At 57.0% G+C, this 27,220-nt stretch overlaps 1 protein-coding gene across 2 annotated transcripts in view; it reads left to right on the forward strand.

The window, feature by feature from the left end:
- Nucleotides 1-9,463: 9,463 nt before the first annotated feature.
- Nucleotides 9,464-27,220, forward strand: part of usf2l (upstream transcription factor 2, c-fos interacting-like) — a 568,951-nt gene continuing 551,194 nt past the window's right edge. The window contains exon 1 of one of the 2 annotated variants that reach the window (XM_072468923.1): nt 9,464-9,707. In XM_072468923.1, the coding sequence (XP_072325024.1) occupies nt 9,676-9,707 (32 nt within the window). In that variant the 5' untranslated portion in view covers nt 9,464-9,675. The remainder of the gene's footprint in view (nt 9,708-27,220) is intronic. The other variant, XM_072468924.1, reaches the window with a different exon arrangement.

Raw genomic sequence — 27,220 nt, forward strand, 5'->3', positions numbered from 1 at the left:
TCTGTACTCTGTGTGATTCTGTATTCAGTGTGTGATTCTGTACTATGCGTGTGATTCTGTACTCTGTGTGTGTGATTCTGCACTCTGTATGTGTAATTCTGCACTCTGTGTGTGTGATTCTGTACTCTTTGTGTGATTCTGTACTCTGTGTGTGATTCTGTACTCTGTGTGTGATTCTGTACTCTGTGTGTGATTCTGTACTCTGTATGTGATTCTGTACTATGCGTGTGATTCTGTACTCTGTGTGATTCTGTATTCAGTGTGTGATTCTGTACTATGCGTGTGATTCTGTACTCTGTGTGTGTGATTCTGCACTCTGTATGTTTGATTCTGCACTCTGTGTGTGTGATTCTGTACTCTTTGTGTGTTTCTGTACTCTTTGTGTGATTCTGTACTCTGTGTGTGACTCTGTACTATGCGTGTGATTCTTTACTATACGTGTGATTCTGTACTCTGTGTGTGATTCTGTACACTGTATGTGATTCTGTACTCTGTGTGTGATTCTGTACTCGTGAGATTCTGTACTCTGTGATGATTCTGTACTCTGTGTGATTCTGTACTCTGTGTGTGTGATTCTGTACTGTGTGATTCTGCACTCTGTGTGTGTGATTCTGTACTGTGTGTGTGATTCTGTACTCTGTATGGGATTCTGTACTCTGTGTGTGTGATTCTGTACTGTGTGATTCTGTACTCTGTATGTGTGATTCTGTACTCTGTGTGTGTGATTCTGTACGATGCGTGTGATTCTGTACTCTGTGTGTGTGATTCTGTACACTGTATGTGATTCTGTACTCTGTGTGTGATTCTGTACTCGTGAGATTCTGTACTCTGTGATGATTCTGTACTCTGTGTGTGATTCTGTACTCTGTGTGTGTGATTCTGTACTGTGTGTGTGATTCTGTACTCTGTATGGGATTCTGTACTCTGTGTGTGTGATTCTGTACTGTGTGATTCTGTACTCTGTATGTGTGATTCTGTACTGTGTGTGTGATTCTGTACTCTGCATGGGATTCTGTACTCTGTGTGTGTGATTCTGTACTATGCGTGTGATTCTGTACTCTGTGTGTGTGATTCTGTACTCTGTATGTGTGATTCTGCACTCTGTGTGTGTGATTCTGTACTCTGTGTGTGATTCTGTACACTGTATGTGATTCTGTACTCTGTGTGTGATTCTGTACTCGTGAGATTCTGTACTCTGTGATGATTCTGTACTCTGTGTGTGATTCTGTACTCTGTGTGTGTGATTCTGTACTGTGTGATTCTGCACTCTGTGTGTGTGATTCTGTACTGTGTGTGTGATTCTGTACTCTGTATGGGATTCTGTACTCTGTGTGTGTGATTCTGTACTGTGTGATTCTGTACTCTGTATGTGTGATTCTGTACTGTGTGTGTGATTCTGTACTGTGTGATTCTGTACTGTGTGTGTGATTCTGTACTCTGTATGGGATTCTGTACTCTGTGTGTGTGATTCTGTACTGTGTGATTCTGTACTCTGTATGTGTGATTCTGTACTGTGTGTGTGATTCTGTACTCTGCATGGGATTCTGTACTCTGTGTGTGTGATTCTGTACTATGCGTGTGATTCTGTACTCTGTGTGTGTGATTCTGTACTCTGTATGTGTGATTCTGCACTCTGTGTGTGTGATTCTGTACTCTGTGTGTGATTCTGTACTCTGTGTGAGATTTTGTACTCTGTGTGTGATTCTGCACTCTGTGTGTGTGATTCTGTACTCTGTGTGTATGATTCTGTACTATGCGTGTGATTCTGTACTCCGTGTGTGATTCTGCACTCTGTGTGTGATTCTGCACTTTGTGTGGGTGATTCTGTATTCTGTATGATTCTGTACTCTGTATGTGTGATTCTGTACTATGCGTGTGCTCTGTACTGTGTGATTCTGCACTCTGTGTGTGATTCTGCACACTGTGTGTGTGATTCTGTACTCTTTGTGTGATTCTGTACTCTGTGTGTGATTCTGTACTCTCTGTGTGATTCTGTACTCTGTGTGTGATTCTGTACTCTGTGTGAGATTCTGTACTCTGTGTGGTATTCTGTACTCTGTGTGCGATTCTGTACTCTGTGATGATTCTGTACTCTGTATGTGATTCTGTACTCTGTGTGTGTGATTCTGTACTCTTGTGTGTGATTCTGTACTGTGTGTGAATATGTACTCTGTGTGTGTGATTCTGTACTATGCGTGTGATTCTGTACTCTGTGTGTGATTCTGTACTCTGTGATTCTGTAATCTGTGATGATTCTGTATTCTGTGTGTGATTCTGTACTCTGTGTGTGTGATTCTGTACTCTTGTGTGTGATTCTGTACTGTGTGTGAATCTGTACTCTGTGTGTGTGATTCTGTACTATGCGTGTGATTCTGTACTCTGTATGTGTGATGCTGTACTATGCCTGTGATTCTGTACTCTGTGTGTGATTCTGTACTCTGTATGTGATTCTGTACTCTGTGATGATTCTGTACTCTATGTGTGATTCTGTGCTGTGTGTGTGATTCAGTACTATGTATGGGATTCTGTACTCTGTGTGTGTGATTCTGTACTATGCGTGTGATTCTGTACTCTGGGTGTGTGATTCTGTACTCTTTATGTGTGATTCTGCACTCTGTGTGTGTGATTCTGTACTCTGTGTGTGATTCTGTACGCTGTGTGAGATTCTGTACTCTGTGTGTGATTCTGTACTCTGTGTTTGATTCTGTACTCTGTGTGTGTTTCTGTACTCTTGTGTGTGATTCTGTACTCTTGTGTGTGATTCTGTACTCTGTGTGTGATTCTGCACTCTGTGTGTTTGATTCTGTATGCTTGTGTGTGATTCTGTACTCTGTGTGTGATTCTGTACTCTGTGTGAGATTCTGTACCCTGTGTGTGATTCTGTACTCTGTATGTGTGATTCTGTACTTTGTGTGATTCTGTACTCTGTGTGTGTGATTCTGTACTGTGTGTGTGATTCTGTACTCGGTGTGTGATTCTGTACCCTGTGTGTGTGATTCTGTACTGTGTGTGATTCTGTACTGTGTGTGATCTGCACTCTGTGTGTGATTCTGCACTCTGTATGTGTGATTCTGTACTCTGTGTGATTCTGTACTGTGTGTGATTCTGCACTCTGTGTGTGATTCTGTACTCTGTGTGTGATTCTGTACTCTGTGTGTGTGATTCTGTACTCTGTATGTGATTCTGTACTATGCGTGTGATTCTGTACTCTGTGTGATTCTGTATTCAGTGTGTGATTCTGTACTATGCGTGTGATTCTGTACTCTGTGTGTGTGATTCTGCACTCTGTATGTGTAATTCTGCACTCTGTGTGTGTGATTCTGTACTCTTTGTGTGATTCTGTACTCTGTGTGTGATTCTGTACTCTGTGTGTGATTCTGTACTCTGTGTGTGATTCTGTACTCTGTATGTGATTCTGTACTATGCGTGTGATTCTGTACTCTGTGTGATTCTGTATTCAGTGTGTGATTCTGTACTATGCGTGTGATTCTGTACTCTGTGTGTGTGATTCTGCACTCTGTATGTTTGATTCTGCACTCTGTGTGTGTGATTCTGTACTCTTTGTGTGTTTCTGTACTCTTTGTGTGATTCTGTACTCTGTGTGTGACTCTGTACTATGCGTGTGATTCTTTACTATACGTGTGATTCTGTACTCTGTGTGTGATTCTGTACACTGTATGTGATTCTGTACTCTGTGTGTGATTCTGTACTCGTGAGATTCTGTACTCTGTGATGATTCTGTACTCTGTGTGATTCTGTACTCTGTGTGTGTGATTCTGTACTGTGTGATTCTGCACTCTGTGTGTGTGATTCTGTACTGTGTGTGTGATTCTGTACTCTGTATGGGATTCTGTACTCTGTGTGTGTGATTCTGTACTGTGTGATTCTGTACTCTGTATGTGTGATTCTGTACTCTGTGTGTGTGATTCTGTACGATGCGTGTGATTCTGTACTCTGTGTGTGTGATTCTGTACACTGTATGTGATTCTGTACTCTGTGTGTGATTCTGTACTCGTGAGATTCTGTACTCTGTGATGATTCTGTACTCTGTGTGTGATTCTGTACTCTGTGTGTGTGATTCTGTACTGTGTGTGTGATTCTGTACTCTGTATGGGATTCTGTACTCTGTGTGTGTGATTCTGTACTGTGTGATTCTGTACTCTGTATGTGTGATTCTGTACTGTGTGTGTGATTCTGTACTCTGCATGGGATTCTGTACTCTGTGTGTGTGATTCTGTACTATGCGTGTGATTCTGTACTCTGTGTGTGTGATTCTGTACTCTGTATGTGTGATTCTGCACTCTGTGTGTGTGATTCTGTACTCTGTGTGTGATTCTGTACTCTGTGTGTGATTCTGTACTCTATGTGTGATTCTGTACTCTGTGTGTGATTCTGTACTCTGTATGTGATTCTGTACTGTGTGTGAATCTGTACTCTGTGTGTGTGATTCTGTACTATGCGTGTGATTCTGTAATCTGTGTGTGATTCTGTACTCTGTATGTGATTCTGTACTCTGTGATGATTCTGTACTCTGTGTGTGATTCTGTACTCTGTGTGTGTGATTCTGTACTCTTGTGTGTGATTCTGTACTGTGTGTGAATCTGTACTCTGTGTGTGTGATTCTGTACTATGCGTGTGATTCTGCACTCTGTGTGTGATTCTGTACTATGTATGTGATTCTGTACTCTGTGATGATTCTGTACTCTATGTGTGATTCTGTACTGTGTGTGTGATTCTGTACTATGCGTGTGATTCTGTACTCTGTGTGTGTGATTCTGTACTCTGTGTGTGATTCTGTACGCTGTGTGAGATTCTGTACTCTGTGTGTGATTCTGTACTCTGTGTGAGATTCTGCACTCTGTGTATGACTCTGTACTCTGTGTTTGATTCTGTACTCTGTGTGTGTGATTCTGTACTCTTGTGTGTGATTCTGTACTCTTGTGTGTGATTCTGTACTCTGTGTGTGATTGTGCACTCTGCGTGTGATTCTGTACTCTGTGTGTGATTCTGTACTCTGCGTGTGTGATTCTGTACTATGCGTGTGATTCTGTACTCTGTGTGTGACCCTGTACTCTGTGTGTGATTCTGTACTGTGTGTGACCCTGTACTGTGTGTGTGTGATTCTGTACTCTGTGTGACCCTGTACTGTGTGTGTGATTCTGTACTCTGTGTGTGATTCTGTACTTTGTGTGACTCTGTACTGTGTGTGTGATTCTGTACTCGGTGGGGGACTTTGTACTGTGTGTGATTCTGTAGTGTGTGTGTGATTCTGTACTTTGTGTGATTCGGTACTGTGTGTGTGATTCTGTACTGTGTGTGTGATTCTGTACTCTGTGTGTGGTTCTGCACTGTGTGTGATTCTGTACTGTGTGTGTGATTCTGTACTGTGTGTGATTCTGTACTGTGTGTGTGATTCTGTACTGTGTGTGTGATTCTGTACTGTGTGTGAGGTTCTGTACTCGGTGGGTGACTCTGTACTGTGTGTGATTCTGTAGTGTGTGTGTGATTCTGTACTTTGTGTGATTCTGTACTGTGTGTGTGATTCTGTACTGTGTGTGATTCTGTACTGTGTGTGTGATTCTGTAGTGTGTGTGTGATTCTGTACTTTGTGTGTGATTCTGTACTTTGTGTGACTCTACTGTGTGTGTGATTCTGTACTCGGTGGGTGACTCTGTACTCTGTGTGATTCTGTACTTTGTGTGTGTTTCTGTACTCTGTGTGTGATTCTGTACTGTGTGTGATTCTGTACTCTGTGTGTGATTCTGTACTGTGTGTGTGATTCTGTACTGTGTGTGTGATTCTGGAGTGTGTGTGTGATTCTGTACTCAGCGGGTGATTGTGTAGTGTGTGTGTGATTCTGTACTTTGTGTGTGATTCTGTACTCTGTGTGTGATTCTGTACTCGGTGGGTGACTCTGTACTGTGTGTGATTCTGTAGTGTGTGTGTGATTCTGTACTGTGTGTGTGATTCTGTACTCGGTGGGTGTCTCTGTACTGTGTGTGATTCTGTAGTGTGTGTGTGATTCTGTACTCGGTGGGTGACTCTGTACTGTGTGTGATTCTGTAGTGTGTGTGTGATTCTGTATTCTGTGTGTGATTCTGCACTCTGTGTGTGATTCTGTACTCTGTGTGTGTGATTCTTTACTCTGTGTGTGATTCTGTAGTGTGTGTGTGATTCTGTACTGTGGGCGGGATTCTCCGATTCAGAACTAATGACTTCAGTCACTGCCAATCCAGGGCCCCCAGCTTGTCGCGCCGCAGGTATTAATAACGGAAGGGTGTGCAAGCGGGCAGTTTGGCTGTGTGGAAAGTGAGGGGTTGTGGGTCTGGGATGTGTGTCCATGGCACTGGTCAGCAACCCCCTCCCCCCTCCCGGAGGCGATCAGAGCATCCCGTGCGCGTTGGCCTTGGCGATGCCGTCGTGCGGCCTCCCCTGCCTGCCCGGGCCCCATGTCCTGCCCATCGTCCCCCTACCCTGCATCTCCCTCGTCGGACGAGGCCTGCTCATCCACCTCCTCCAGCACCACCCCCCTCTGCTGTGCGATGTTGTGGAGGACGCAGCAGGCTACCACAATATGGGAGACCCTCCTAGTGCTATACTGGACGGCCCCTCTAGAGCGGTCCAGACACCTGAACCGCATCTTCAGGATGCTGAAGCACCGCTCGGTTATACCCCTGGTCGGGGCACGGGCGTCCTTGTAGTGGATCTCCGCGTCGGTCTGCGGCCTCCGGATAAACTTCATCATCTATGACCATAACCCCTGTCACCCAGGAGCAAACCCTTCACCCGGGGGGTGTGCCTCGTAGAGGTCAGGAACCGTCCAGTGTGCCAGGATGAAGGCATAATGCACACTGCACCGAGTATCGGGTTAAGACGTGCATCAAGTACATCTCACGGTCACACACCAGCTGCACGTTCATCGAGTGGAATCCCTTTTGATTTGTGAAGACTGTCACGGGCCGGTGCTCATAGGGGGACATGTATCCCGTCAGTTACCCCTGAACCTGGGGCATCTGGGCGATGACGGTCAACTCCGCTGCTCGGGTGTCCTGGTGGGTTCGGTCCACATTGAATTTGATGTATTGTGCCGACCGGCCATATGGGGCCTCCGAGATGGTACGGCTGCACCTGTGCACCAATGTCTGCGAGATCCCAGGCAGGTTCCCACTCAGCACCTGGAAGGATCCGATGGTGTAAAGTTTCAGGGCGACTGTCACCGTGACGGCCACCAGGAGCGGGTGTCCTTTCCCATATCCCCGCGGTGCCAGGTGCGCCACCATCCGGCAGATTTGTGGTCTGGTCCCCCTGCTCAGCCGGAGTCTTTGACGGCATGCCCAGTCCGGCAGGTCCTCGATTGACAGGCGCTGCCGGTACACACGGGGCCTCATGCGACACCTCCTTCCCACCTCCTCCTCGGCCTTTTGGGCGGCCGGCTCCCCATCCTCAGCGGCTGGCTCCTGTTCCTCTGGGCCAGGCTCTGCTGCTGCAGGGTCCTCCCCGAGCAGCTCCAGCTCGTACGGCCTCAGTGCATCCCTCAAGGCTGCGGCAGCCAGGATGAAAGTCACCATTCCGGGTTGGATTCCGATAGCCATTGTTTGCAGGGGGTGAAAGTCAGACATATTAGCATGGTGCGTACCCCCATGACCAACCAGGTCCAAAGGGCTGTACTGCAGCCCCTGCCCCCGCATGACTACCTCCCTCCACCCCCATCCCCACGCCCACACCCAGCCGCTCCCTCTTGCACTCTGCCCTCCGCAACCCCTGGCTCTGTTGGTGCCCATCCCTGTTACCAAAGGTACTGATGGCTGGCACTACCCATGCCAGCGGCACGGTCTGCAGTCCCCGTCCGCCACCCTCTGGTAGAGGCTACAGTGGGCGTTGCTCTTGGGTGGATTGTGTGCTGCCTCGGCAGTGGGTGGGCCGGGGAGTTCGTGGGGTGGGGGTGGTGTACGGAGGTGATGGGATGGAGGGTAGAGGCTGCTGTACAGGGATTGTGGGACCCATACGGCCAGTGTCACACTGCGCAACCGCAGCTACAGTGGGCGGTAAGTGGGGTGTGAAGCAAGATGGCTGCCTATGAGGCCACGGCAATGGTGGTCTGTGCCCACCCCGGTCCCGGGGAGGTCACCCCAACCCTACGGCTCACCCCCTGGTCACCCCATCATGCCCCACTGGCCCTAACCGTGCCTGGCTGACGCCCACCCCCAACCCTAGCCAGCCCTGTCAGTGACAGGCTCGGCAGCCCACGGTTTCGCCTCTGCGTGTCCTACCTCCTCTCTCTCCTTCATCGGCCACGGTGCCTGTTTTGCGATTTTTAAAACCACAAGTGAAACTCGCCATCGGTAATTCCTACTGGCGGAAGCAGAGCATCGCGGAGGCCCAGAGAATACCAGGTCACGCCCGCTAATGATATGCCAATGCCATTTACTGTACATGCGGTGCAGAATGCATTGACGGCAATGTCGAGGCGCCGGAGTATGACAATCTGTCGGGTGCCTGGCGCCGGCCATGAATTTGACCTCCCAACCAATTCTCCGTCCAATCGCCTTTCCAGATTCCGGCATCGGCTGATGAAAAATCCCACCCTGTGTGTTGTCTGTGTTTCTGGACTCGTGTGTGTGATTCTGTGACTGTGTGTGATTCTGTACTCACGTGTGTGATTCTGTGACTCTGTGTGTTTCTGTACTCTGTGTGTGTGATTATATGACTCTGTGTGTGTGATTCTTACTGTGATTGTGTGTGATTCTGTGACTGTGTGATTGTGTACTGTGTGTGTGTGATTCTGTGACTCTGTGTGTCTGTTTCTGTACTCTGTGTGTGCATGATTCTGTGACTCTGTGTGTGTGATTGTGTACTGTGTGTGTGTGTGATTCTGTGACTCTGTGTGTCTGTTTCTGTACTCTGTGTGTGCATGATTCTGTGACTCTGTGTGTGTGATTGTGTACTGTGTGTGTGTGATTCTGTGACTCTGTGTGTCTGTTTCTGTACTCTGTGTGTGCATGATTCTGTGACTCTGTGTGTGTGATTGTGTACTGTGTGTGTGTGATTCTGTGACTCTGTGTGTCTGTTTCTGTACTCTGTGTGTGCATGATTCTGTGACTCTGTGTGTGTGATTGTGTACCGTGTGTGTGTGATTCTGTGACTCTGTGTGTCTGTTTCTGTACTCTGTGTGTGCATGATTCTGTGACTCTGTGTGTGTGATTGTGTACTGTGTGTGTGTGATTCTGTGACTGTGTGTCTGTTTCTGTACTCTGTGTGTGCATGATTCTGTGACTCTGTGTGTGTGATTGTGTACTGTGTGTGTGATTCTGTGACTCTGTGTGTCTGTTTCTGTACTCTGTGTGTGCATGATTCTGTGACTCTCTACTGTGTGTGTCTGATCCAGTCTGTGATCCAGTTGCACAATCCTCGTAGAGTCTGCTCCAGCTCTTGCAGGCAGCCCAGGCCGTGTGTGGGGGCCCCTGTGGGCCTGTCGAGTTGCCTGTTTGCAATGCTGCCTGGCCACCTCTCTCTCTCCCTCTGCCTGTCAGTGAAGTGCCTGAGCTGGGGGGAAGGAGACAGACCCGTCCCTGGCTGCTCTCACGTGTCCATTTTGGGATCTCACATGACCCTGTTGTTTGGCCCCGTGATCAAATCTCCTCCGAAATTCGAAATTTTGCAGCTTTCTTCGAGCACATGGATATGTTAGACCAAGCACTGGAGCCCAGGTAGGTGGAGGGAGGAGGGGGAGGAGGGGGGGGGAGGGAGAGGAGGGAGAGGAGGGAGGGAACTCAGAGGGACACTGCCATCCCACACAACACAACAAAAAAAAAGATTGCAACAAGGAAAAGACACATTTGCTACTTTAACTTTGCAACAAAAATGTAACAAAAAATAGCAGCAGCAGGAAATTCGGGATCAAGTGCTGCAGGGTTCCAAAGGAAATTTTTTTTTTGTTGCAATAATTTTTATAAATCCAAAATTAAACCCCCCAATATTTAATTTTGACCTTTCAATATTTGTAGCCAAGCATCCCGGCATATTTCAATCTTGGTTTTCGCTCTCCACTGTCGCTTTTGTGTCATGGAGAGATTTATATTTTAAAACGAGAAGGCTGTCGCTCTGGCTCGCTGGTGGATTTGGCAGGTCCCAGGTGGAGAGGAGGGTTTTTCGGCTGCGCGCCCCCACCTCAGTCCATGTTTCCCCCACCCGACGGCCCCCTCCCTACCGTCCTCCATCCCCTTCACCCCCGCCAGGCCGCCGTACTCCTGGGGCCCGCGCGCCCACTCAGCCTGTGTTTCCTCCTCCTGTCGATCCCCCCCCCCCCCCAATAATCCCACAGGCCGGTGGCGGGGATGGCCTCTGAATTCTTGGGACGTGTCCGCAAAGCCTTCATCGGAATACATTTTGCCCTCCCTTCCGCCAGGCCCAAGTGTCAAATCTGTTTTTTCTTTAAAAAAAGTTCAAAATGTGCGGGAGACGTGGGGCGGGTTCCTCCGTCTGCCCGCACCCGTTTACTGGTGTGGTGCGCCCCCGCCGGCAGCAGGATTCTCCGCCCCGGCAGCCGGCCAATGGGGTTCCCCATTGCGGGAACCCCCACGCCGATGGGAAATCCCCAGGCGTGAGTGCGCTGCCGGCGAAACGGAGGATGCCACCGACGGAGGATCCAGCCCGTGGTGTCAGCGAGATCCGACGAGACGTGGGCTGAGATGGCCCCCCCCCCCCCCTCGCCATTTTTCCCCTCTCCAACTATAATGTTGAGCCCAGACTGGCGGTGGGAGGTGGTAAGGGATACGGAGGAGGGAATGTTGAGTAGATTGGGATTGTTTTCGTTGGAAAGACTGAGGTTGAGGCGGGACCTGATTGAGGTCTACAATATTATGAGATGTATGGACAGGGTGGATAGCAACAAGCTTTTTCCAAGAGTGGGGGTGACAATTACAAGGGGTCACGATTTCAAGGTGAGAGGGGGAATGTTTAAGGGAGATGTGCGTGGAAAGTTTTTTATGCAGAGGGTGGTGGGTGCCTGGAACACTTTGCCAACGGAGGTGGTAGAGACGGGCACAATAGCATCATTTAAGATGCATCTAGACAGATATATGAACGGACGGGGAACAGAGGGAAGTAGATCCTTGGAAAATAGGTGACAGGTTTAGATAAAGGATCTGGATCGGCGCAGGCTGGGAGGGCCGAAGGGCCTGTTCATGTGCTGTAATTTTCTTTGTTCATGAATGAGGCCGCTCGGCCCTCAACCCCCGAGATGGTCCGTTGTTTGATAAGACCGTGGCCGGATCCAGCTGTCGTCCCCGACTACGCTTTCCTGTCTGTCCCTCTCCTGTAACCCTCGACCCGCCCTCCCCACCCCAGACCCCCGCCAGTCGGAAACCTGTCGAACTCCGCCTTAAGTATATTAGATGAGCCGCAGCCTCCGATACCTTGGATGTCACGGTGGCACAATGGTAAGCACTTCTGCATCACAGTTCCAGGGTCCAGGGCAACACCCTGGAAGGAGTCCAGGATGTCAGAATCGGACGCGCGCGCGCCCCCCCAGAAATCGGCCCACTGAACCTTCCTGAAATGCCTCCCAACCCGCCTAAATTCCTCCTTAAAAGGGTAAAGTTAAATTTACCGCAGGCCCAGATGACCAGAGGCTACTTTCCCCTTTGAGAAAGGGAGAGCTGGCTGGCTATGATTTGACCTGAGGATCACCACACCTCTGGCGAGGGGCAAAGGGTAATCCTGAGACCCGGGTTACTGTCCTGGGGTTGGGGGAGAGGGGGCACGGGCTAAAATCCTATCACGGCAGCCGTTAAAACCCGGAATTGAATCGCTGAGCTCAGTCACGGTGAGCGTGACGACCATCGTCGATTGTCGTAAAACAGCCCATTTGGTTCAGTAATGTCCCCGACCGGGGGAGCGTGAAAGGTTGTTGGGGGCAGCGGGATGGGGAGGGGTCGAGGTCACAATTAGATCAGCCAATTATCTTATTGAATGGGAGAGCAGACTCGAGGGGCTGAGTGGCCTGCTGTTCCTGATTCAAGTGTTCCTTTAAGGAAGGAAATCTGCCATCCTTGCCGGCCTGGCCTACATATTATTTTTAAAAAATTGTTTATGGGCCTGTGGGTGTTGTTCGCCAAGCCCGCCGTCTTTACCCCACCCCTAATTGCCCATTGAGAAGGAGATGAGTTGCTGCCGCCACCTTGAACTGCTGCAGTCCCAGAGTGTGGGTACATCCATAGGGAGGGAGTTCCAGGATTTCGACTCCAGGCCCCACGACGATGTGGTTGACTCTCACTGCCCCCTCTGAATTGCCGAGCGAGAGGTGCAATTCACGGGGGCAATTGAGGTAATTCACGGGGGAGGCAGAGAGAGAGAGGGGGGGGAGGCAGAGAGAGAGAGGGGGGGGAGGCAGAGAGAGAGAGGGGGGGAGGCAGAGAGAGAGAGGGGGGGAGGCAGAGAGAGAGAGGGGGGGAGGCAGAGAGAGAGAGGGGGGAGTCAGAGAGAGAGAGGGGGGAGTCAGAGAGAGAGAGAGGGGTGGAGACAGAGAGAGAGGGGGAGGAGGCAGAGAGAGAGAGAGAGGGGGGAGGCAGAGAGAGAGGGGGGGAGGCAGAGAGAGAGAGGGGGGAGGCAGAGAGAGAGGGGGGGAGTCAGACAGAGAGAGAGGGGGAGGAGGCAGAGAGAGAGGGGGGGAGGCAGAGAGAGAGAGAGAGAGAGACAGAGGGGCGGAGGCAGAGAGAGAGAGGGGTGGAGGCAGAGAGAGGGGGGGAGGCAGAGAGAGAGGGGGGCGGAGGCAGAGAGAGAGAGGGGTGGAGGCAGAGAGAGGGGTGGAGGCAGAGAGAGGGGTGGAGGCAGAGAGAGGGGGGGAGGCAGAGAGAGGGGGGGAGGCAGAGAGAGGGGGGAGGCAGAGAGAGGGGGGGAGGCAGAGAGAGGGGGGGAGGCAGAGAGAGGGGGGGAGGCAGAGAGAGAGGGGGGCGGAGGCAGAGAGAGAGAGGGGGGGCGGAGGCAGAGAGAGAGGGGGGCGGAGGCAGAGAGAGAGGGGGGCGGAGGCAGAGAGAGAGGGGGCGGAGGCAGAGAGAGAGAGGGGCAGAGGCAGAGAGAGAGAGAGAAAGAGGGGCGGAGGCAGAGAGAGAGAGGGGCGGAGGCAGAGAGAGAGAGAGGGGGGGGAGGCAGAGAGAGAGAGGGGGAGGCAGAGAGAGAGGGGCGGAGCAGAGAGAGAGAAGGGGCGGAGGCAGAGAGAGACAGGGGCGGAGGCAGAGAGAGAGAAGGGGCGGAGGCAGAGAGAGAGAAGGGGCGGAGGCAGAGAGAGAGAAGGGGCGGAGGCAGAGAGAGACAGGGGCGGAGGCAGAGAGAGACAGGGGTGGAGGCAGAGAGAGAGAGGGGGGAGGCAGAGAGAGAGGGGGGGAGTCAGACAGAGAGAGAGGGGGGAGGCAGGCAGAGAGAGAGAGGGGGGGAGGCAGAGAGAGAGAGAGAGAGAGACAGAGGGGCGGAGGCAGAGAGAGAGAGAGAGAGGGGTGGAGGCAGAGAGAGGGGGGGAGGCAGAGAGAGAGGGGGGCGGAGGCAGAGAGAGAGAGGGGCGGAGGCAGAGAGAGAGAGGGGCGGAGGCAGAGAGAGAGAGAGGGGTGGAGGCAGAGAGAGAGGGGTGGAGGCAGAGAGAGGGGTGGAGGCAGAGAGAGGGGTGGAGGCAGAGAGAGGGGTGGAGGCAGAGAGAGGGGTGGAGGCAGAGAGAGGGGTGGAGGCAGAGAGAGGGGGTGGAGGCAGAGAGAGGGGTGGAGGCAGAGAGAGGGGTGGAGGCAGAGAGAGGGGGTGGAGGCAGAGAGAGGGGTGGAGGCAGAGAGAGGGGTGGAGGCAGAGAGAGGGGTGGAGGCAGAGAGAGGGGTGGAGGCAGAGAGAGGGGTGGAGGCAGAGAGAGGGGTGGAGGCAGAGAGAGGGGGGAGGCTGAGAGAGAGAGAGGGGGGCGGAGGCAGAGAGAGAGGGGGCGGAGGCAGAGAGAGAGAGAGGGGCAGAGGCAGAGAGAGAGAGAGAAAGAGGGGCGGAGGCAGAGAGAGAGAGAGAGGGGGGAGGCAGAGAGAGAGAGGGGGGAGGCAGAGAGAGAGAAGGGGCGGAGGCAGAGAGAGACAGGGGCGGAGGCAGAGAGAGACAGGGGCGGAGGCAGAGAGAGACAGGGGCGGAGGCAGAGAGAGAGAAGGGGCGGAGGCAGAGAGAGAGAAGGGGCGGAGGCAGAGAGAGAGAGAGAGAGAGAGAGAGGGGTGGAGGCAGAGAGAGAGAGAGAGAGGGGTGGAGGCAGAGAGAGAGAGAGACAGGGGCGGAGGCAGAGAGAGAGAGAGAGAGGGGGGGAGGCAGAGAGAGAGGGGGGAGGCAGAGAGAGAGAGAGAGAGGGGGAGGCAGAGAGGGGTGGAGGCACAGAGAGAGAGGGGGGGAGACAGAGAGAGAGGGGGGAGGCAGAGAGAGTGAGAGGGGGGAGGCAGAGAGAGAGAGAGGGGGGGAGGCAGAGAGAGAGAGAGGGGGGAGGCAGAGAGAGAGAGAGGGGGGAGGCAGAGAGAGAGAGAGGGGGGCAGAGAGAGAGAGGGGGGAGGCAGAGAGAGAGAGAGAGAGAGAGGGGCGGAGGCAGAGAGAGTGAGAGGGGGGCGAGGCAGAGAGGGGGGAGGCAGAGAGAGAGAGAGTTGGAGGCAGAGAGAGAGAGAGAGAGGGGGGGAGGCAGAGAGAGAGGGAGGGGGGAGGCAGAGAGAGAGAGAGAGAGAGAGAGAGAGAGAGAGGGGCGGAGGCAGAGAGAGAGAGAGAGAGAGAGGGGTGGAGGCAGAGAGAGAGAGAGATGGGTGGAGGCAGAGAGAGAGAGGGGGAGGCAGAGAGAGAGAGAGAGAGGGGTGGAGGTAGAGAGTGAGGGGGGCGGAGGCAGAGAGAGAGAGAGAGAGAGGGGCGGAGGCAGAGAGAGAGAGAGAGAGAGGGGTGGAGGCAGAGAGGGGGGCGGAGGCAGAGAGAGAGAGAGAGGGGGGAGGCAGGGAGAGAGGGGGGGAGGCAGAGAGAGGGGGGAGGCAGAGAGAGAGAGAGTTGGAGGCAGAGAGAGAGTGAGAGGGGGGAGGCAGAGAGAGAGAGAGAGAGTTGGAGGCAGAGAGATAGGGGCGGAGTCAGAGAGAGAGAGAGGGGTGGAGGGCAGAGAGAGAGAGGGGGGGGAGAGAGAGAGGGGGGAGGCAGAGAGAGAGAGAGAGAGAGAGAGGGGTGGAGGCAGAGAGAGAGAGAGGGGGGGGAGACCGAGAGAGAGAGAGAGAGGGGGAGACAGAGAGAGAGAGAGAGAGGGGGGAGACAGAGAGAGAGAGAGAGGGGGGGGAGACAGAGAGAGAGCGAGATGAGGGGGGAGGCAGAGAGAGAGAGAGAGAGAGGGGGGGAGGCAGAGAGAGAGAGGGGTGGAGGCAGAGAGAGAGAGAGGGGTGGAGGCAGAGAGAGAGAGGGGGGGAGACCGAGAGAGAGGGGGGAGACAGAGAGAGAGAGAGGGGGGAGGCAGAGAGAGAGAGAGGGGGGCAGGCAGAGAGAGAGAGAGAGGGGTGGAGGCAGAGAGAGAGGGGTGGAGACCGAGAGAGAGAGAGAGGGGGGAGACAGAGAGAGAGAGAGAGAGGGGGGAGACAGAGAGAGAGCGAGATGATGGGGGGGGGCAGAGAGAGAGGGGCGGAGGCAGAGGGAGAGAGGGGCGGAGGCGGAGAGAGAGAGAGAGAGAGAGAGAGAGGGGCGGAGGCAGAGAGAGAGAGAGAGGGGCGGAGGGCAGAGAGTGAGAGGGGCAGAGGCAGAGAGAGAGAGAGAGAGGGGCGGAGGCAGAGAGTGAGAGGGGCGGAGGCAGAGAGAGAGAGAGAGGGGTGGAGGCAGAGAGAGAGAGAGAGAGGGGCGGAGGCAGAGAGTGAGAGGGGCGGAGGCAGAGAGAGAGAGAGAGAGGGGTGGAGGCAGAGAGAGAGAGGGGTGGAGGCAGAGAGAGAGGGGCGGAGGCAGAGAGAGAGAGAGAGGGGCGGAGGCAGAGAGTGAGAGGGGCGGAGGCAGAGCGAGAGAGAGAGAGGGGTGGAGGCAGAGAGAGAGGGGCGGAGGCAGAGAGAGAGAGAGAGAGGGGTGGAGGCAGAGAGAGAGAGAGAGGGGTGGAGGCAGAGAGAGGGGCGGAGGCAGAGAGAGAGAGAGAGAGAGAGAGGGGTGGAGGCAGAGAGAGAGAGGGGCGGAGGCAGAGAGAGGGGCGGAGGCAGAGAGAGAGAGAGAGGGGCGGAGGCAGAGAGAGGGGCGGAGGCAGAGAGAGAGAGAGAGGGGCGGAGGCAGAGAGAGGGGCGGAGGCAGAGAGAGGGGCGGAGGCAGAGAGAGAGAGAGAGGGGCGGAGGCAGAGAGAGAGAGAGAGGGGCGGAGGCAGAGAGAGAGGGGCGGAGGCAGAGAGAGAGGGGGGGAGGCAGAGAGAGAGAGAGGGGGGGAGGCAGAGAGAGAGAGAGGGGGGGAGGCAGAGAGAGAGAGAGGGGGGGAGGCAGAGAGAGAGGGGTGGAGACAGAGAGAGAGAGAGGGGGGGAGGCAGAGAGAGAGAGAGGGGGAGGCAGAGAGAGAGGGGCGGAGGCAGAGAGAGAGAGGGGCGGAGGCAGAGAGAGAGAGAGAGGGGCGGAGGCAGAGAGAGAGAGAGGGGCGGAGGCAGAGAGAGAGGGGCGGAGGCAGAGAGAGAGGGGGGGAGGCAGAGAGAGAGAGAGGGGCGGAGGCAGAGAGAGAGAGAGGGGGGAGGCAGAGAGAGAGTGAGGGGCGGAGGCAGAGAGAGAGAGAGAGAGAGAGAGGGGCGGAGGCAGAGAGAGAGGGGCGGAGGCAGAGAGAGGGGGGGGAGGCAGAGAGAGAGGGGGGGAGGCAGAGAGAGAGGGGGGGAGCAGAGAGAGAGGGGGGGGGAGCAGAGAGAGAGGGGGGGGAGCAGAGAGAGAGGGGGGGGAGCAGAGAGAGAGGGGGGGGGAGCAGAGAGAGAGGGGGGGGAGCAGAGAGAGAGAGGGGGGGAGGCAGAGAGAGAGAGGGGGGGAGGCAGAGAGAGGGGGGGAGGCAGAGAGAGGGGGGGAGCAGAGAGAGAGAGGGGGGGAGCAGAGAGAGAGAGAGAGGGGCGGAGGCAGAGAGAGAGAGGGGGCGGAGGCAGAGAGAGAGGGGGGGGAGCAGAGAGAGAGAGAGAGAGGGGTGGAGGCAGAGAGAGAGAGAGGGGGTGGAGGCAGAGAGAGAGGGGCGGAGGCAGAGAGAGAGGGGCGGAGGCAGAGAGAGAGGGGCGGAGGCAGAGAGAGAGGGGCGGAGGCAGAGAGAGAGAGAGAGGGGCGGAGGCAGAGAGAGAGAGAGGGGTGGAGGCAGAGAGAGAGAGAGAGGGGCGGAGGCAGAGAGAGAGAGAGGGGTGGAGGCAGAGAGAGAGAGAGGGGGGGAGGCAGAGAGAGAGAGAGGGGGGGAGCAGAGAGAGAGAGAGGGGGGAGGCAGAGAGAGAGAGGGGGGGAGGCAGAGAGAGAGAGAGGGGCGGGGCAGAGAGAGAAGGGCGGAGGCAGAGAGAGAGAGAGGGGGGAGGCAGAGAGAGAGAGAGGGGCGGAGGCAGAGAGAGAGAGAGGGGGGGGGCAGAGAGAGAGAGAGGGGGGGGGCAGAGAGAGAGAGAGGGGGGGAGGCAGAGAGAGAGAGAGAGGGGGGGAGGCAGAGAGAGAGAGGGGGGAGGCAGAGAGAGAGAGGGGGGAGGGCAGAGAGAGAGAGAGAGAGGGGGGGAGGCAGAGAGAGAGAGAGAGAGGGGGGAGGCAGAGAGAGAGAGAGAGGGGCGGAGGCAGAGAGAGAGAGAGAGAGAGGGGCGGAGGCAGAGAGAGAGAGAGGGGTGGAGGGCAGAGAGAGAGAGAGGGGGGAGGCAGAGAGAGAGAGAGAGGGGGGGGCAGAGAGAGAGAGAGAGAGAGGGGCGGAGGCAGAGAGAGAGAGAGAGGGGCGGAGGCAGAGAGAGAGAGAGGGGTGGAGGCAGAGAGAGAGAGGGGGGAGGCAGAGAGAGAGAGAGGGGCGGAGGCAGAGAGAGAGAGAGGGGCGGAGGCAGAGAGAGAGAGTGGGGCGGAGGCAGAGAGAGAGGGGGGGGGCAGAGAGAGAGAGAGGGGGGGGAGGCAGAGAGAGAGAGGGGGGGAGGCAGAGAGAGAGAGGGGGGGGAGGCAGAGAGAGAGAGGGGGGGAGGCAGAGAGAGAGAGAGAGAGGGGGGGAGGGAGAGAGAGGGGCGGAGGCAGAGAGAGAGAGAGGGGGAGGCAGAGAGAGAGAGGGGGAGGCAGAGAGAGAGAGAGAGAGAGAGAGGGGGAGGCAGAGAGAGGGGGGGAGGCAAAGAGAGAGAGAGTTGGAGGCAGAGAGAGAGAGAGAGAGTTGGAGAGCAGAGAGAGAGAGAGAGTTGGAGGCAGAGAGAGAGAGGGGGAGGCAGAGAGAGAGAGGGGGGAGGCAGAGAGAGAGAGAGTTGGAAGCAGATAGATAGGGGGGGAGGCAGAGAGAGAGAGGGGGGAGGCAGAGAGAGAGAGAGAGAGGGGTGGAGGCAGAGAGAGAGAGAGAGAGAGAGGGGGGAGACCGAGAGAGAGAGAGAGAGGGGTGGTGGCAGAGAGAGAGAGAGATGGGTGGAGGCAGAGAGAGAGAGAGAGAGAGAGAGGGGGGGGAGACCGAGAGAGAGAGAGAGAGGGGGAGGCAGAGAGAGAGAGAGAGAGAGAGGGGCGGAGGCAGAGGGAGAGAGAGGGGCGGAGGCAGAGGGAGAGAGAGGGGCGGAGGGCCGAGAGAGAGGGGCGGAGGCAGAGAGAGCGAGGGGCGGGAGGCAGAGAGAGAGAGCGAGGGGCGGAGGCAGAAAGAGGGAGGGAGCAGAGAAGGAGGGGTGGAGGCAGAGAGAGGGGGTGGCAGAGAGAGGGAGGCGGCAGGCAGAGAGGGAGAGGGAAGGAGGCACAGAGAGAGGGGGGAAGGAGACAGAGAGAGAGGGAAGGAGACAGAGAGAGAGAGGGAAGGAGGCAGAGAGAGAGAGGGAAGGAGGCAGAGAGAGAGGGAATGAGGCAGAGAGAGAGAGGAAGGTGGCAGAGAGAGAGAGGGGAAGGAGGCAGAGAGAGAGAGGGAAGGAGGCAGAGAGAGAGAGGGAAGGAGGCAGAGAGAGGGAGGGAGGCAGAGAGAGGGAGGGAGGCAGAGAGAGGGAGGGAGGCAGAGAGAGGGAGGGAGGCAGAGAGAGGGAGGGAGGCAGAGGGAGGGAGGCAGAGACAGAGGGGGAGGCAGAGAGAGGGGGAGGCAGAGAGAGGGGGAGGCAGAGAGAGGGGGAGGCAGAGAGAGGGGGAGGCAGAGAGAGAGGGAGGGAGGCAGAGTCAGAGGGAGGGAGGCAGTGACAGAGGGGGAGGCAGAGAGAGGGGGAGGCAGAGAGAGGGGGGAGGCAGAGAGAGGGAGGGAGGCAGAGAGAGAGGGAGGGAGGCAGAGAGAGAGGGAGGGAGGCAGAGAGAGAGGGAGGGAGGCAGAGAGAGAGGGAGGGAGGCAGAGAGAGAGGGAGGAGGCAGAGAGAGAGGGAGGGAGGCAGAGAGAGAGGGAGGGAGGCAGAGAGAGAGGGAGGGAGGCAGAGAGAGAGGGAGGGAGGCAGAGAGAGAGGGAGGGAGGCAGAGAGAGAGGGAGGGAGGCAGAGAGAGAGGGAGGGAGGCAGAGAGAGAGGGAGGGAGGCAGAGAGAGAGGGAGGGAGGCAGAGAGAGAGGGAGGGAGGCAGAGAGAGAGGGAGGGAGGCAGAGAGAGAGGGAGGGAGGCAGAGATGGAGGGAGGGAGGCAGAGATGGAGGGAGGGAGGCAGAGAGAGAGGGAGGGAGGCAGAGAGAGAGGGAGGGAGGCAGAGAGAGAGGGAGGGAGGCAGAGAGAGAGGGAGGGAGGCAGAGAGAGAGGGAGGGAGGCAGAGAGAGAGGGAGGGAGGCAGAGAGAGAGGGAGGGAGGCAGAGAGGGAGGGAGGGAGGCAGAGGGAGGGAGGCAGAGACAGAGGGGGAGGCAGAGACAGAGGGGGAGGCAGAGAGAGGGGGAGGCAGAGAGAGGGGGAGGCAGAGAGAGGGGGAGGCAGAGAGAGGGGGAGGCAGAGAGAGGGAGGGAGGCAGAGAGAGGGAGGGAGGCAGAGAGAGAGGGAGGCAGAGAGAGAGGGAGGGAGGCAGAGAGAGAGGGAGGGAGGGAGGCAGAGTCAGAGGGAGGGAGGCAGAGACAGAGGGGGAGGCAGAGAGAGGGGGAGGCAGAGAGAGGGGGAGGCAGAGAGAGGGGGAGGCAGAGAGAGGGGGAGGCAGAGAGAGAGGGAGGGAGGCAGAGAGAGAGGGAGGGAGGCAGAGAGAGAGGGAGGGAGGCAGAGAGAGAGGGAGGGAGGCAGAGAGCGAGGGAGGGAGGCAGAGAGCGAGGGAGGGAGGCAGAGAGCGAGGGAGGGAGGCAGAGAGCGAGGGAGGGAGGCAGAGAGCGAGGGAGGGAGGCAGAGAGCGAGGGAGGGAGGCAGAGAGCGAGGGAGGGAGGCAGAGAGCGAGGGAGGGAGGCAGAGAGCGAGGGAGGGAGGCAGAGAGCGAGGGAGGGAGGCAGAGAGCGAGGGAGGGAGGCAGAGAGCGAGGGAGGGAGTCAGAGAGAGAGGGAGGGAGTCAGAGAGAGAGGGAGGGAGTCAGAGAGAGAGGGAGGAGTCAGAGAGAGGGAGGGAGTCAGAGAGAGAGGAGGGAGTCAGAGAGAGAGGGAGGGAGTCAGAGAGAGAGGGAGGGAGTCAGAGAGAGAGGGAGGGAGTCAGAGAGAGAGGGAGGGAGTCAGAGAGAGGGAGGGAGTCAGAGAGAGAGGGAGGGAGTCAGAGAGAGAGGGAGGGAGTCAGAGAGAGAGGGAGGGAGTCAGAGAGAGAGGGAGGGAGTCAGAGAGAGAGGGAGGGAGTCAGAGAGAGAGGGAGGGAGTCAGAGAGAGAGGGAGGGAGTCAGAGAGAGAGGGAGGGAGTCAGAGAGAGAGGGAGGGAGTCAGAGAGAGAGGGAGGGAGGCAGAGAGAGAGGGAGGGAGGCAGAGAGAGAGGGAGGGAGGCAGAGAGAGAGGGAGGGAGGCAGAGAGAGAGGGAGGGAGGCAGAGAGAGAGGGAGGGAGCAGAGAGAGAGGGAGGGAGGCAGAGAGAGAGGGAGGGAGGCAGAGAGAGAGGGAGGAGGCAGAGAGAGAGGGAGGGAGGCAGAGAGAGAGGGAGGGAGGCAGAGAGAGAGGGAGGGAGGCAGAGAGAGAGGGAGGGAGGCAGAGAGAGAGGGAGGGAGGCAGAGAGAGAGGGAGGGAGGCAGAGAGAGAGGGAGGGAGGGAGGCAGAGAGAGAGGGAGGGAGGGAGGCAGAGAGAGAGGGAGGGAGGGAGGCAGAGAGAGAGGGAGGGAGGGAGGCAGAGAGAGAGGGAGGGAGGGAGGCAGAGAGAGAGGGAGGGAGGGAGGCAGAGAGAGAGGGAGGGAGGGAGGCAGAGAGAGAGGGAGGAGGGAGGCAGAGAGAGAGAGAGGGGCGGGGCAGAGAGAGAAGGGCGGAGGCAGAGAGAGAGAGAGGGGGGAGGCAGAGAGAGAGAGAGGGGCGGAGGCAGAGAGAGAGAGAGGGGGGGGGCAGAGAGAGAGAGAGGGGGGGAGGCAGAGAGAGAGAGAGAGGGGGGGAGGCAGAGAGAGAGAGGGGGGAGGCAGAGAGAGAGAGGGGGGAGGCAGAGAGAGAGAGAGAGAGGGGGGGAGGCAGAGAGAGAGAGAGAGAGGGGGGAGGCAGAGAGAGAGAGAGAGGGGCGGAGGCAGAGAGAGAGAGAGAGAGAGGGGCGGAGGCAGAGAGAGAGAGAGGGGTGGAGGCAGAGAGAGAGAGAGGGGGGAGGCAGAGAGAGAGAGAGAGGGGGGGGCAGAGAGAGAGAGAGAGAGAGGGGCGGAGGCAGAGAGAGAGAGAGAGGGGCGGAGGCAGAGAGAGAGAGAGGGGTGGAGGCAGAGAGAGAGAGGGGGGAGGCAGAGAGAGAGAGAGGGGCGGAGGCAGAGAGAGAGAGAGGGGCGGAGGCAGAGAGAGAGAGAGGGGCGGAGGCAGAGAGAGAGGGGGGGGGGCAGAGAGAGAGAGAGGGGGGGAGGCAGAGAGAGAGAGGGGGGGGAGGCAGAGAGAGAGAGGGGGGGGGAGGCAGAGAGAGAGAGGGGGGGAGGCAGAGAGAGAGAGAGAGAGGGGGGGAGGCAGAGAGAGGGAGAGAGAGGGGCGGAGGCAGAGAGAGAGAGAGGGGGAGGCAGCGAGAGAGAGGGGGAGGCAGAGAGAGAGAGAGAGAGAGAGGGGGAGGCAGAGAGAGGGGGGGAGGCAAAGAGAGAGAGAGTTGGAGGCAGAGAGAGAGAGAGAGAGTTGGAGGCAGAGAGAGAGAGAGAGAGTTGGAGGCAGAGAGAGAGAGGGGGGAGGCAGAGAGAGAGAGGGGGGAGGCAGAGAGAGAGAGTTGGAAGCAGATAGATAGGGGGGGAGGCAGAGAGAGAGAGGGGGGAGGCAGAGAGAGAGAGAGAGAGGGGTGGAGGCAGAGAGAGAGAGAGAGAGAGAGGGGGGGAGACCGAGAGAGAGAGAGAGAGGGGTGGTGGCAGAGAGAGAGAGAGATGGGTGGAGGCAGAGAGAGAGAGAGAGAGAGAGAGGGGGGGGAGACCGAGAGAGAGAGAGAGAGGGGGAGGCAGAGAGAGAGAGAGAGAGAGAGGGGCGGAGGCAGAGGGAGAGAGAGGGGCGGAGGCAGAGGGAGAGAGAGGGGCGGAGGCCGAGAGAGAGGGGCGGAGGCAGAGAGAGCGAGGGGCGGAGGCAGAGAGAGAGAGCGAGGGGCGGAGGCAGAAAGAGGGAGGGAGCAGAGAAGGAGGGGTGGAGGCAGAGAGAGGGGGTGGCAGAGAGAGGGAGGCGGCAGGCAGAGAGGGAGAGGGAAGGAGGCACAGAGAGAGGGGGAAGGAGACAGAGAGAGAGGGAAGGAGACAGAGAGAGAGAGGGAAGGAGGCAGAGAGAGAGAGGGAAGGAGGCAGAGAGAGAGGGAATGAGGCAGAGAGAGAGAGGGAAGGTGGCAGAGAGAGAGAGGGAAGGAGGCAGAGAGAGAGAGGGAAGGAGGCAGAGAGAGAGAGGGAAGGAGGCAGAGAGAGGGAGGGAGGCAGAGAGAGGGAGGGAGGCAGAGAGAGGGAGGGAGGCAGAGAGAGGGAGGGAGGCAGAGAGAGGGAGGGAGGCAGAGAGAGGGAGGGAGGCAGAGACAGAGGGGGAGGCAGAGAGAGGGGGAGGCAGAGAGAGGGGGAGGCAGAGAGAGGGGGGAGGCAGAGAGAGGGGGAGGCAGAGAGAGAGGGAGGGAGGCAGAGTCAGAGGGAGGGAGGCAGTGACAGAGGGGGAGGCAGAGAGAGGGGGAGGCAGAGAGAGGGGAGGCAGAGAGAGGGAGGGAGGCAGAGAGAGAGGGAGGGAGGCAGAGAGAGAGGGAGGGAGGCAGAGAGAGAGGGAGGGAGGCAGAGAGAGAGGGAGGGAGGCAGAGAGAGAGGGAGGGAGGCAGAGAGAGAGGGAGGGAGGCAGAGAGAGAGGGAGGGAAGCAGAGAGAGAGGGAGGGAGGCAGAGAGAGAGGGAGGGAGGCAGAGAGAGAGGGAGGGAGGCAGAGAGAGAGGGAGGGAGGCAGAGAGAGAGGGAGGGAGGCAGAGAGAGAGGGAGGGAGGCAGAGAGAGAGGGAGGGAGGCAGAGAGAGAGGGAGGGAGGCAGAGAGAGAGGGAGGGAGGCAGAGAGAGAGGGAGGGAGGCAGAGAGAGAGGGAGGGAGGCAGAGAGAGAGGGAGGGAGGCAGAGATGGAGGGAGGGAGGCAGAGATGGAGGGAGGGAGGCAGAGAGAGAGGGAGGGAGGCAGAGAGAGAGGGAGGGAGGCAGAGAGAGAGGGAGGGAGGCAGAGAGAGAGGAGGGAGGCAGAGAGAGAGGGAGGGAGGCAGAGAGAGAGGGAGGGAGGCAGAGAGAGAGGGAGGGAGGCAGAGAGGGAGGGAGGGAGGCAGAGGGAGGGAGGCAGAGACAGAGGGGGAGGCAGAGACAGAGGGGGAGGCAGAGAGAGGGGGAGGCAGAGAGAGGGGGAGGCAGAGAGAGGGGGAGGCAGAGAGAGGGGGAGGCAGAGAGAGGGGGAGGCAGAGAGAGGGAGGGAGGCAGAGAGAGAGGGAGGCAGAGAGAGAGGGAGGGAGGCAGAGAGAGAGGGAGGGAGGGAGGCAGAGTCAGAGGGAGGGAGGCAGAGACAGAGGGGGAGGCAGAGAGAGGGGGAGGCAGAGAGAGGGGGAGGCAGAGAGAGGGGGAGGCAGAGAGAGGGGGAGGCAGAGAGAGAGGGGAGGGAGGCAGAGAGAGAGGGAGGGAGGCAGAGAGAGAGGGAGGGAGGCAGAGAGAGAGGGAGGGAGGCAGAGAGCGAGGGAGGGAGGCAGAGAGCGAGGGAGGGAGGCAGAGAGCGAGGGAGGGAGGCAGAGAGCGAGGGAGGGAGGCAGAGAGCGAGGGAGGGAGGCAGAGAGCGAGGGAGGGAGCAGAGAGCGAGGGAGGGAGGCAGAGAGCGAGGGAGGGAGGCAGAGAGCGAGGGAGGGAGGCAGAGAGCGAGGGAGGGAGGCAGAGAGCGAGGGAGGGAGGCAGAGAGAGAGGGAGGGAGTCAGAGAGAGAGGGAGGGAGTCAGAGAGAGAGGGAGGGAGTCAGAGAGAGAGGGAGGGAGTCAGAGAGAGAGGGAGGGAGTCAGAGAGAGAGGGAGGGAGTCAGAGAGAGAGGGAGGGAGTCAGAGAGAGAGGGAGGGAGTCAGAGAGAGAGGGAGGGAGTCAGAGAGAGGGAGGGAGTCAGAGAGAGAGGGAGGGAGTCAGAGAGAGAGGGAGGGAGTCAGAGAGAGAGGGAGGAGTCAGAGAGAGAGGGAGGGAGTCAGAGAGAGAGGGAGGGAGGCAGAGAGAGAGGGAGGGAGGCAGAGAGAGAGGGAGGGAGGCAGAGAGAGAGGGAGGGAGGCAGAGAGAGAGGGAGGGAGGCAGAGAGAGAGGGAGGGAGGCAGAGAGAGAGGGAGGGAGGCAGAGAGAGAGGGAGGGAGGCAGAGAGAGAGGGAGGGAGGCAGAGAGAGAGGGAGGGAGCAGAGAGAGAGGGAGGGAGGCAGAGAGAGAGGAGGGAGGCAGAGAGAGAGGGAGGGAGGCAGAGAGAGAGGGAGGGAGGCAGAGAGAGAGGGAGGGAGGCAGAGAGAGAGGGAGGGGAGGCAGAGAGAGAGGGAGGGAGGGAGGCAGAGAGAGAGGGAGGGAGGGAGGCAGAGAGAGAGGGAGGGAGGGAGGCAGAGAGAGGGAGGGAGGGAGGCAGAGAGAGAGGGAGGGAGGGAGGCAGAGAGAGAGGGAGGGAGGGAGGCAGAGAGAGAGGGAGGGAGGGAGGCAGAGAGAGAGGGAGGGAGGGAGGCAGAGAGAGAGGGAGGGAGGGAGGCAGAGAGAGAGGGAGGGAGGCAGAGAGAGAGGGAGGGAGGCAGAGAGAGAGGGAGGGAGGCAGAGAGAGAGGGAGGGAGGCAGAGAGAGAGGGAGGGAGGCAGAGAGAGAGGGAGGGAGGCAGAGGAGAGAGGGAGGGAGGCAGAGAGAGAGGGAGGGAGGCAGAGAGAGAGGGAGGGAGGCAGAGAGAGAGGGAGGAGGCAGAGAGAGAGGGGAGGGAGGCAGAGAGAGAGGGAGGGAGGCAGAGAGAGAGGGAGGGAGGCAGAGAGTGGGGAGGCAGAGAGAGAGAGAGGGTGGAGGGAGGCAGCGAGAGAGGGGGAGGGAGTTTGAGAGAGGGGGAGGAAGGTAGGCATAGGGAGGGAGGCAGAGAGAGAGAGTGAACAAGGGTTAAAGGCAGCGAGAGAGAGGGAGGGAGGGAGGCAGTGAGATGGAAGCAGAGAGGGATTTCCAGAGTTCGGGCCCCAGGCAGCTGAAGGCAGGATTGTCATTGGTGCAATGTTGGGAATTGAGGAATGCTCATGAGGCTGGAATTGGATGAGCTCAGAAATTTTGGATTGTGTATGGGACTGGAGGATGTTTCTGGAGATAGGGGGGGTTGTCGGGGCTGGAGGAGGTTACAGAGGGAGGGAGGATATGACTGAAGTGATTCCACACGCAAGTGAAGTGAGGGTGTGTGCTGATTGCTCATAACATTGATTGTGACTGCCGTTCACTGCGACTGCCGTGCACTCCCTCGGCGTCCGAAGTGTCAATTTGTTTTTTTTAAATATATTTTATTTAAATTTTTTTCCTTGAGCAACATTTTTCCCGCTTACAAAACAAGCGAAACGATAACAGTAACAAAACAGAAATTTTTAAACTTTTTAACAATAATAATAATAGTACTCCACAGAACCTGCTCAATCTTGCCCCCGTTATGTGTGCTCTATGTAGCACCTTAAATTGAATCAGGCTAAGCCTGGCGCATGAGGAAGAGGAATTTACCCTGCTTAGGGCATCAGCCCACATACCCTCCTCTATCTCCTCCCCTAATTCTTCTTCCCACTTTCTTTTTAGTTCGCCCACCGACTCCTCCCCCTCTTCCCTCATCTCTCTATAAATCTCTGACACCTTGCCCTCTCCGACCCACACCCCTGAAAGCACCCTGTCCTGTATCCCCTGTGTCGGGAGCCGCGGAAATTCCCTCACCTGTTGTCGAGTAAACGCCCTCACCTGCATATATCTTAAGAAATTCCCCCGGGGTAACTTATACTTTTCCTCCAGTGCTCCCAAGCTCGCAAAAGTCCCATCTATGAATAAATCTCCCACCTTCCTAATTCCCAACTGGTACCAGCTCTGAAATCCTCCATCCATTCTTCCTGGGGCGAACCTATGGTTGTTCCTGATAGGGGACCCCACCAGGGCTCCCCGCACCCCTCTCTGTCGCCTCCACTGTCCCCATATGTTCAGTGTTGCCGCCACCACCGGGTTCGTGGTGTACTTTTTCGGTGAGAACGGTAGCGGCGCCGTCACCAGCGCCTCTAGACTCGTCCCTTTACAGGACCTTCTCTCCAGCTTTTCCACGCCGCTCCCTCACCCTCCATCATCCATCTACGTATCATTGCCACATTGGCGGCCCAATAATAATCTCCCAAATTCGGTAGTGCCAGTCCTCCTCTGTCCCTACTGCGCTGCGGGAACCCCCTCCTTACTCTCGGAACTTTCCCTGTTCACACAAAGCTCGTAATGTTCCTATCTATTTTATTAAAAAAGGTCCTGGTGATTAAAATAGGGAGACATTGAAATACAACTAAGAACCTCGGGAGGACCATCATCTTAATTGCCTGCACCCTGCCCGCCAGCTATAAAGGCTGCATGTCCCACCTCTTAAAGTCCTCCTCCATTTGTTCTACCAGCCGTGTCAGATTAAGTTTGTGCAAGGTT

Source organism: Scyliorhinus torazame, chromosome 12, assembly GCF_047496885.1.
Source record: "Scyliorhinus torazame isolate Kashiwa2021f chromosome 12, sScyTor2.1, whole genome shotgun sequence".
Classification (NCBI taxonomy): Eukaryota; Metazoa; Chordata; class Chondrichthyes; order Carcharhiniformes; family Scyliorhinidae; genus Scyliorhinus; species Scyliorhinus torazame.